This window comes from Amia ocellicauda, chromosome 7, assembly GCF_036373705.1.
Source record: "Amia ocellicauda isolate fAmiCal2 chromosome 7, fAmiCal2.hap1, whole genome shotgun sequence".
NCBI classification, from domain to species: domain Eukaryota; kingdom Metazoa; phylum Chordata; class Actinopteri; order Amiiformes; family Amiidae; genus Amia; species Amia ocellicauda.
The window spans coordinates 541,242-552,500 of NC_089856.1; the positions used below are offsets into that span (position 1 = coordinate 541,242).

Consider the following 11,259-nt stretch of genomic DNA (forward strand, 5'->3'; position numbering starts at 1 on the left):
ATAGTGCTACTTTACATAATACATTAAATGAAGGGGTTTTATAGCAATTCGTTATTTCTGACTTATTTTCTCACACAAACAAAAGCACAAATAAGCCACAAAATGATTGAGAAATGACTCGCTCACACGCAGCATCTTTAGATCAAATTGTAGCTCTGTCTAGGCATGTTACTTGTATTTTATTCCATTCAGAAAAAGAATACAGAAATAGCTTGGTGTAGCTCCCTTGATGAATATACCCCAGTATCCAATAGTGTTAAAAGTACTGATGTTACCGTTAACAATAAGTCAATGAACAGATACATATAAATGCGCATGTTATGTGAACTGGTACTGTACAGTCAAAACTACACACTATTGGGTGAGATGTGGAGTTCGTTTCCTGAACAACCAAGACCCTCCAGTGTCACATACAAGGTTTCCAAGCAAACCGAATTCAGTCTTTTTGCCAAACGGACCGAGACCAACTCTTTCAGTGTCTTCAGTTCATTTTGGTTCGGTTCGTTTGCCAACCGAAATGTGTTGTTCACAGTCTTCCCCAAAGGAACCGAACCGCACTGAATACGAATCAAATCTCTAGTGTGAATATAATTATTCTTCACCATAGTACAGATGCACTGACTGACTGATTTCAGTTTTGCAGAAGGGTAGATAAAAACAGAAAGACAAGGGAAGAAAGAAAGATAGAAAATGGAGGATTTGAGCTGAAATGCAGATTCCCCCCTGTGACCCCAAACCCAAAGCCCCCCCCCACACCTCTCTCCGCCAGTTCCTAGAAACACAGAGCGCAACAGCACCTGCCTGGAGAGGAAGATCAGAGAGAGAGAAAGAGAAAAAACAGAGCGCGTGAGGGAGGGAGGGAGGGAGGGAGGGAGAGAGGGAGCGAGCGCGGCCCACCAGGTTGGAGCGACAGAAACCCACCAGCACCGACACTGCACAACCCCCCAGCGCCTCCCAGTCCTCCACAGCGAGAGGAGCGCACCACCCCCCGACCTCACTAACCACACCGCACTGCAGCGACACACACATTGCCATACTGACACCTGCCCTTTCTGTTTCTGTGTGTGTGTGTGTGTTGTCTGTGTTTGTGTCTCTGGTCTCTGTGCATCTGTGTGTGTTTGTGTGTGTTGTGTGTCTCTGTGTCTCTGTATGTCTGTGTTGTGTGTGTTTGTGTCTCTGGTCTCTGTGTGTTGTGTGTGTGTGTGTGTTTGGTCTCTGTGTGTGTCTGTGTGTGTCTCTCTGGTCTGTGTGTGTGTGTTGTGGGTGTGTTGTGTCTGTGTGTGTGTGTCTGGTCTCTGTGTGTGTGCTGTGTGTGTGTCCTCAGAGGAACAGCTCCCTGCCGGACGAGACGAACCTGCCTTGGGTCCAGGAGGAGCTGAAGGCAGCGAAGCTGCGGGAGCTGGAGACGCTGAGCTCCTTCCGGGAGATGCAGGAGCAGGTGACCGAGCTCAACCAGCGCTGGCAGGTACTGGGGCCCCCGGGAGGGAATGAGCCACCTGAGCCGCCTGTCCGTCCTCTCCTCACCTCCCTCTCTCGCTCCCTCTCTCTCCCCCCCCCCTCCAGCACCACATGTCCCGCGGGGGGGGGCACTGGAAGGAGTCCCCGCGGAAGCAGGCACTCAGTGAGCTGCAGGACAAGCTGATGGGGGTGCGGCTGCGCGAGGCCCAGGCGCAGGCCGAGCTCCGGGAGCTGAGACTGCGCACCCTGCAGCTGGAGAGCCAGGTGAGGCTTTACTGTACTCCACTGCACTTTACTGCACTGTACTACACTGTGCTCACCCCTGCAATGCTCTAGAACATGGGTTTCAGATTCCAGTCCTGGGGAGCCGCAGTGCAGTGTCTGCTGGTTTTTGTTCCAACAGGAGATCCCGTTTACTTAATTACTGTCATTATTGACCCAAGTGGGCTGATCTCAAACTGTCATATTTGATGTTTATAGCTGATACCTGACAAATCTGTTGATGACTGAAGACATGAACACACAGCACATCTTAAGGGTCTTAAGGGTTAAATTCAACCATGAAGTAGGTGAATTAGGCCAATTAAGAGCCAAGAACTGGGCTGAAACAAAACCCAACAGACACTGTGCCCCCCCAGGACTGGAGTCTGACCCCCTTGCTCTAGAATATTGACTATTAACATATCCCTCCCTCCCCCCTCAGAACCAGATCCACAGCAACCTGGTGTGCCGACAGGAGCAGGAGAGCGCCGCCCTGCAGGAGAGAGTGCACAGCCTCACAACACAGAACAAGAGCCTGCAGGGCCAGCTGAGCGAGATGAAGAGGAAGCAGACTGAGTTCGACTGCAAGGTGACACCTACTCAGAGGCTCTTGTATTTACAGTGTCGGAGCGTGTTGGTGCGTGTCAGAGCCTATCAGTGTATGTCAGTGTATGTCTGAGCTTGTCTGAGCATGTCTGAGCGTGTCAGAGCCTATAGGAGCATGTCATTGTGTGTCAGAGCATGTCAGAGCATACCGGCGTGTGTTGAAGAGAGTCAGTGTATGTCAGAGCATGTGAGGGTGTGTCTGAACGTGTTGGAGGGTGTCGGAGCCTATCAAAGCCTACCAGTGCGTGTCAGTACGTGTCAGTGTGTGTTAAAGCATGCCGAAGCATGTCGGAGCGCGTCAGAGCACGTCAGAGTATATCGGTGCATGTCAGTGTTTATCAGAGCATGTCGGAGCATACCGGCGTGTGTTGTAGAGAGTCAGTGTATGTCAGAGCATGTGAGAGTGTGTCTGAATGTGTCGGAGCCTATCAAAGCCTACCAGGGCGCGTCTGAACATGGCAGAGCGTGTCGGATCGTGTCTGAGCGTGTCGGAGCGTGACGGAGCATGTCAGTGCATGTCAGAGCCTATCAGTGTGTGTCAAACTATGTTAAAACATGCCGAAGCGCGTCAGAATGCGTCACAGTGCGTCAGAGAGCATCAGAGCATGTCAGAGCATGTCAGAGCATGTCAGTGTGTGTCAGTGCGTGTCAGAGTGTGTTAAAGCATGTCAGAGCATGTCGGAGCGTGTCGGAGGATGTCAGAGCACGTCAGTGCCCATCGGTGCGTGTCATTGTGTATCAGAGCATGTTGGAGCATACCGGCGTGTGTTGTAGAGAGTCAGTGTATGTCAGAGCATGTGATAGTGTGTCTGAACGTGTCAGAGCCTATCAAAGCCTATCAAAGTCTACTGGAACGCATTGGAGTGCGTCGGAGGACGTCGGAGGGTGTCAGAGGGTGTCGGTGCATGTCAGAGTCTATCAATGAGTGTCAAAGCATGTTAAAGCATGCTGAAGCATATCAGAGCGTGTCAGATCATGTCAGAGCATATCGGTGCATAGTTGTATATGTCAGAGCATGTCTGAACATGTCTGAAAATGTCAGTGCATGTTGAACAGTTCTACATAATATTAGAAAATCTTTGTTTACAATTTTTCCACTTCCTCCCTCATCCTCCATCCCTCCCTGTCTCTCTCAGAGTAAGGAAGAGGTCATGGCAGTGCGTTTGCGGGAGGCTGACAGCATGGCCGCCATGGCTGAACTGCGCCAGCGAATTGCAGAGCTGGAAATACAGGTACCGCCTTCCCACAATGCAGCTGTTTCCTCTGTCAGTGCGTGTGCGTCAGTGTGTGTTTGTAAGTGTTTGTCAGTGTGCATTAGTGTGCGTCAGAGCACGTGTCAGAGTGTGTCGGTGTGCATCAGTGTGATGTTGTGTTGCTGCAGAAGGAGGAGGGCCGCATCCAGGGGCAGCTGAACCACTGTGACTCCAGCCAGTACATCTCCCAGCTGAAGGAGCAGATCGCAGAGCTGAAGGTTGAGGTGGGGCCGGCACTACCCTACACTATAATATACTACACTACTACACTGCACTGTACTATACTATAATATACTACACTGCACTGCACTATACTATAATATACTACACTACTACACTGCACTGTACTATACTATAATATACTACACTGCACTGCACTATACTATAATATACTACACTACTACACTGCACTGTACTATACTATAATATACTACACTGCACTGCACTATACTATAATATACTACACTACACTGCACTATAATATACTACACTGCACTATACTATAATATACTACACTGCACTGCACTATAATATACTGCACTGTACTGTACTATACTATAATATACTGCACTGCACTGTAATATACTGTACTATACTATAATATACTACACTGCACTGCACTATAATATACTACACTGCACTGTACTGTACTATACTATAATATACTACACTGCACTGCACTATATTATAATATACTACACTACTACACTGCACTGCACTATACTATAATATACTACACTACACTGCACTATACTATACTACACTGCACTATACTATAATACACTGCACTGCACTATAATATACTACACTACTGCACTGCACTATACTATAATATACTACACTGCACTATACTATAATATACTACACTGCACTGCACTATAATATACTACAGTGCGCTATAATATACTACACTGCACTATAATATACTACACTACTACACTGCACTGTACTGTACTATACTATAATATACTACACTGCACTGCACTGTAATATACTGCACTATACTATAATATACTACACTGCACTGCACTATAATATACTACACTGCACTGTACTGTACTATACTATAATATACTACACTGCACTGCACTATATTATAATATACTACACTACTACACTGCACTGCACTGTACTATAATATACTACACTGCACTATACTAGACTACACTGCACTATACTATAATATACTACACTGCACTGCACTATAATATACTACACTGCACTATACTATAATTGACTACACTGCACTGCACTATACTAAAATATACTACACTACTGCACTGCACTATACTATAATATACTACACTGCACTATAATATACTACACTTTGCTATAATATACTACACTGCACTATACTATAATATACTACACTGCACTATAATATACTACACTACTACACTGCACTGTACTATACTATAATATACTACACTGCATTGCACTACACTATAATATACTACACTACTGCACTATACTATAATATACTACACTGCACTGCACTATAATATACTACACTGCGCTATACTATAATATACTACACTGCACTATAATATACTACACTACTACACTGCACTGTACTGTACTATACTATAATATACTACACTGCACTGTACTATACTATAATATACTACACTGCACTGCACTATATTATAATATACTACACTGCATTGCACTATACTATACTACACTGCACTGCACTATAATATACTATACTATAATTTACTACACTGCACTGCACTATACTATACTATACTACACTGCACTGCACTATAATATACTATACTATAATATACTACACTGCATTGCACTACACTATAATATACTGCACTATAATATACTACACTACTACACTGCACTGTACTATACTATAATATACTACACTGCACTATATTATAATATACTACACTGCACTATACTATACTACACTGCATTGCACTATACTACACTGCACTGCACTATAATATACTATACTATAATTTACTACACTGCACTGCACTATACTATAATATACTACACTGCGCTATACTATAATATACTACACTGCACTATAATATACTACACTACTACACTGCACTGTACTGTACTATACTATAATATCCTACACTGCATTGCACTACACTATAATATACTGCACTACTACACTGCACTGTACTATACTATAATATACTACACTGCACTGCACTATATTATAATATACTACACTGCATTGCACTATACTATACTACACTGCACTGCACTATAATATACTATACTATAATTTACTACACTGCACTGCACTGCACTATACTATACTACACTGCACTGCACTATAATATACTATACTATAATATACTACACTGCATTGCACTACACTATAATATACTGCACTATAATATACTACACTATTACACTGCACTGTACTATACTATAATATACTACACTGCACTGCACTATATTATAATATACTACACTACTACACTGCACTGCACTATACTATACTACACTGCATTGCACTATACTACACTGCACTGCACTATAATATACTATACTATAATTTACTACACTGCACTGCACTATACTATAATATACTACACTACTGCACTGCACTATACTATACTAATATATACTACACTGCACTGCACTATAATATACTACACGGCACTATACTATAATATACTACACTGCACTATAATATACTACACTACTACACTGCACTGCACTATACTATAATATACTACACTACTACACTGCACTGCACTTTAATATACTACACTGCACTGCACTTTAATATACTACACTGCACTATACTATAATACACTACACTGCACTGCACTGCACTGTAATATACTACACTACTACACTGCACTGCACTATAATACACTACACTGCACTGCACTGTAATATACTACACTACTACACTGCACTGCACTATACTATAATATACAACACTGCACTACACTATAATATACTACACTGCACTACACTAATATACTGCACTGCACTATAATATACTACACTGCACTGTACTGTACTATACTATAATATACTACACTGCATTGCACTACACTATAATATACTTCACTGCACTATAATATACTACACTGCACTGTACTATACTATAATATACTACACTGTACTATACTATACTATACTACACTGCACTATAATATACTGCACTGCACTATACTATAATTTACTACACTGCACTGCACTATACTATAATATACTACACTACTACACTGCACTGCACTATACTAATATATACTGCACTGCACTATAATATACTACACGGCACTATACTATAATATACTACACTGCACTGCACTATAATATAATATACTACACTACTGCACTGCACTATACTATTATATACTACACTACTACACTGCACTGCACTATACTATTATATACTACACTACTACACTGCACTGCACTATAATATACTACACTGCACTGCACTATACTATAATATACTACACTACTACACTGCACTATACTATAATTTACTACACTACTACACTGCACTGCACTATAATATAATGTACTACACTGCACTGCACTCTACTATAATATACTACACTACTACACTGCACTGCACTATACTATAATACACTACACTGCACTGCAGTATTATATACTACACTACTACACTGCACTATACTATAATACATTACACTGCACTGCACTTTTTATATACTACACTGCACTGCACTATACTATAATACACTACACTGCACTGCATTATAATATACTGCACTGCACTATACTATAATATACTACACTGCACTGCACTATACTATTATATACTACACTACAACACTGCACTGCACTATACTTTAATATACTACACTACTACACTGCACTATACTATAATACATTACACTGCACTGCACTTTAATATACTACACTGCACTATACTATAATTTACTACACAACTACACTACACTGCACTATACTATAATATACTATACTGCACTGCACTTTAATATACTACACTGCACTGCACTATACTATAATACACTACACTGCACTGCATTATAATATACTTCACTGCACTGCACTTCACTGTAATATACTACACTACTGCACTACACTGCAGCAGGGGTTCCCAGCCCTGGCCCTGGAGGAGCCCCCACCCTGCTGGTGTTTGTTTCAACTGAGCTCTAAATTACTTAACTGAACCCTTAATTTAACTAATATTTTCCTTTTAATTATTTTAACCAGTAGGGCTTTTAAGTATAACATTTTAATTGAACTTATCTTATTGAGGAACCAACAGTTACACAATTAAAAAGTCAAATTATTAGTTCAATGAAGTAATTGAGAGTGCGGTTGAACCAAACACCAGCAGGGTGGGGGGTCCCCAGGGCTGGGAACCACTACAGTACACTACACTACCCTGCACTACACAACACTACACCCGTGAACACGGCGCCCCTGCCATCTCACACAACCCACAGATAACCTCCCTTCAAATCCCTGGTGTCATTTCACCACAACCCCCCTGCCTGGTATCGGGTGCCAGCTCTCTCGCCTGTGGCGCTCTGATGCTCTTCTGTTGCTCTAGAAATCATTCTCACGACACGTAGAACAGGAAACCAGGTCTGTGTGTGTGTGTGCGTCTCTCTCTGTCTCTCTGTCTCTCTCTCTGTCTGTCTGTCTCTCTCTCTCTCTGTCTGTCTGTCTCTCTGTCTCTCTCTTTCTGTCTGTCTTTGTCTCTCTCTCTCTGTGTGTGTGTGTGTGTCTCTCTCTCTCTCTCTCTCTCTTTATCTCTGTGTCTCTCTCTCTGATGTTGTAAGCTGCCATCCTCCCAGCTCAAATCAGTGCCAGGCTGTGTGTGCTGATGAGATGGGATTGCTGGCCAGGTTTGCTCATACAGAGAGTGCTGTGCGTGACAGGACATGGTGCACAAGCAGACTTCATGACTGAGAGGGTGGCATGGACACACAATATCATCATGCACACATCAGGACACGGCAACCTGTGTGTGAGAGAGAGATGCAGAGAGACAGAGGTTCAAATAGAGAGAGAGACCACGAAATATTAGCAGTGCGGATGTAGGTGTACTGAGCTGTTCTGATGTGAGTCTTAGTCATTTTGTGTGTTTCACTGGTTTACCGCAGACCCCCACCTCCCCCACCTCCTTCTCTCTATCTCTCTCTACCCCCCTGGGAGATGCAGGGGAGCTATCTGTGCTCGACACCAGTCAGTGCGTCTGAGATTTACAAGCCGGCCGCAGCTCCTGACTCACAGCAGACTGACGCAGAGAGAGAGAGCCTGCGGCCTCCTACAGTCACGCTCACAGCGCGGCCTGAACCTTTGTACACACACACTTGACGCACTCTGTACATGCACACTGGGATTCGCATTACACACTGCACACACACTGCTTGTGCTACACACTACAAACACTACGCACTGCTCCCACTACACATTGTTCAGACTATGCACTAGTAGTTCTTTTGATAGGTGGACCCTAACTTTTCTAAACACACACACCCCACCTGCACCAGGTGACCGAGGTGCAGCACCGCACAGCACGATAGTACAATACTCTCTCTCTCTCTCTCTCTCAGATCCGGCAGCTGAAGGGACAGGCTCCGCGGTTCCAGCCCCAGGTGCGCGGGTTCGAGGGCCTGGGTCTGGCGGGGGGCGTGTCGGGGGGGGAGGCTGACTCCCTGAGCTCCGACGACGACCTGCTGCCCAGCCCCCTGCCCCCCCCCGCCGGCCTGTACCCCCCCGCGCGCCCCCCGTCCGCCTTCTCCCGAGCCCTGGGGGGCGAGGGCAGCGAAGGCAGCACAGACAGCGAGGCAGACGAGCCCGAGCACGAGGGTGCCAATGCCAACCCCCCCACGGGACTGTTCGCCCAGAGCCTGGAGAACTGAGGGAGGGAGGGAGAGAGAGGGGGATAGAGGGAGAGAGAGAGAGGTACCCCACTGAGATGAGCTGCTCCTTCCTCCTCCCCTCCCCTCTCTACTTCTCCCCTCTCTCCTCTCTCTCTCACTCTGGTCCTCTTGCTCCACCTCTTTCTCTCCCTCTCTCACTTTCTCCTTCTCTGCTTCCTCTATCCCTCTCTATCCCCCCCCCCCCTTCTCGCTGCAGTATCAGTACTGACAGGATGTTACTGACTCCTCCCAGCTCCACCACTGCCTTTACAGAGGTCTGGCCTGCCCCCCCCCCACCACAGACACAGAGCCGCAGTCCTGCCCCCCCAGCACAAAACCCACAGGACAGACAGGAAGAGAGACGCAGACCAGCGGAGTCTGAAACGCTTTCCCAGGGACCGCCGCCCCCCACAGCATGGCCCATCTCTGCTCGGGGGCGGGGGCAGTAATGCTGGAGGGATGGGGGCAGCAACAGGAGCCGGATCGCGAGGGACATTGGTCCTGGACAACTCACTTCTTTCCGAGACATTATGGTGACCCTGTCGGGGTCCCGGCGCAGGACGGGGGGGGCCACGCATGGCTGTTGACCTGCAATACTCCTGTCTGGGATCTAATTACCCCCCCACACACACTCGCCCCCTCCCCCACCCTCAACACGCCAACGTGGAGCCGCAGCACCTGACTGAACACTGACTCCACAACAAACTGTGACAACGGAGCAAAGCATGGACTCGAACCTGTATTTACCACCATAGGGGTATTAGTAGAAGATATACATAGACTATAAATAAGGATATCTATACAGAACCTTCTTGCGTGTGCGTGTATGTGTGCATGTGTGTGTGTCGTGAGCCTTACGAAGCTACAGGAAAACACTTACACCTACGTTTTGCTTTTTTCTAACTTGTAAAATAGCGTTTTTTTTATTTTTAACACGGAACTACGTTGCCAAACTTGGGTGGGTCTGTTTGTTGATGCATCTGTGTGTCCGGGGCCCTCGTCCCCATGCGGGGCCCCTCCCTGCCGGTGGGGAACCTCTGGGTTTATTTAACCGGATATTCTTATTTTTGATATCGACTGTAGACCAAGATCACCCGAACGTTTAATTTATTTTGTATCTGTTTATCTATTCTATCTGTATCTATTTCTTTTATTTATTCCTGTTTTCATTTGAAGTGCCAACTCTCGCCCGTGTAGTAGTGCTGACGGATATCACTGAGCGATCAACAGTATTGTTTATATCAGATTGTTTATTATTGATCCACTCATTGGTTAATATCACTGGTCAGTCATGCTGTACTGATTGATAGCTGTATTGACTATTATCACTGGCTCAATTCTGTGTATTGATTAGCATTGATTAATATCAATTAATATCAATTTCATACTATACTATCTTGTATTTACTTAATTGAGCCAATTGGACTAATTAAGTAATTAACATGAGCAGTATTAACAAGTATCTCTAAATTCTGACTGACTCTCTGAGACCGGTGCTGCAGCCCCCCCCATGTGCCTGGACAGTCAAGGCTTTATTTTTATACATTTTTCTTATTTATTTATATTTATTTATGGATGATCCTGTTTTTGTGATTGTTTTCAGCCCTGAAGTGTAAATGATGCTCTGTCTGTTGAGCAGGACAGCATCATAGGTACCGCAACGGAAATGTGTTGCCTAGGATTCTGACATACGTGTGTGTGTGCACGTGTGTGTGTGTGTGTGTGTGTGTGTGTGAGAGTGTGTGAGAGAGTGTGTATGAGAGAGAGAGAGAGTGTGTGTGTGTGTGTGTGTGTGTGTGAGTGTATATCCTGTACACTGC

The 11,259-nt window shown here is 44.9% G+C and overlaps 1 protein-coding gene across 2 annotated transcripts in view; it reads left to right on the forward strand.

The window, feature by feature from the left end:
• Positions 1-11,259, forward strand: part of LOC136752425 (EVI5-like protein) — a 45,603-nt gene that overhangs the window by 33,048 nt on the left and 1,296 nt on the right. For both annotated transcript variants that reach the window (XM_066707735.1, XM_066707736.1), the window contains 6 exons: positions 1,325-1,465; positions 1,564-1,722; positions 2,162-2,308; positions 3,462-3,557; positions 3,707-3,802; positions 9,131-11,259. The exon at positions 9,131-11,259 is cut by the window's right edge and continues 1,296 nt beyond it. In XM_066707735.1, the coding sequence (XP_066563832.1) occupies positions 1,325-1,465; positions 1,564-1,722; positions 2,162-2,308; positions 3,462-3,557; positions 3,707-3,802; positions 9,131-9,439 (948 nt within the window). In that variant the 3' untranslated portion in view covers positions 9,440-11,259. The remainder of the gene's footprint in view (positions 1-1,324; positions 1,466-1,563; positions 1,723-2,161; positions 2,309-3,461; positions 3,558-3,706; positions 3,803-9,130) is intronic.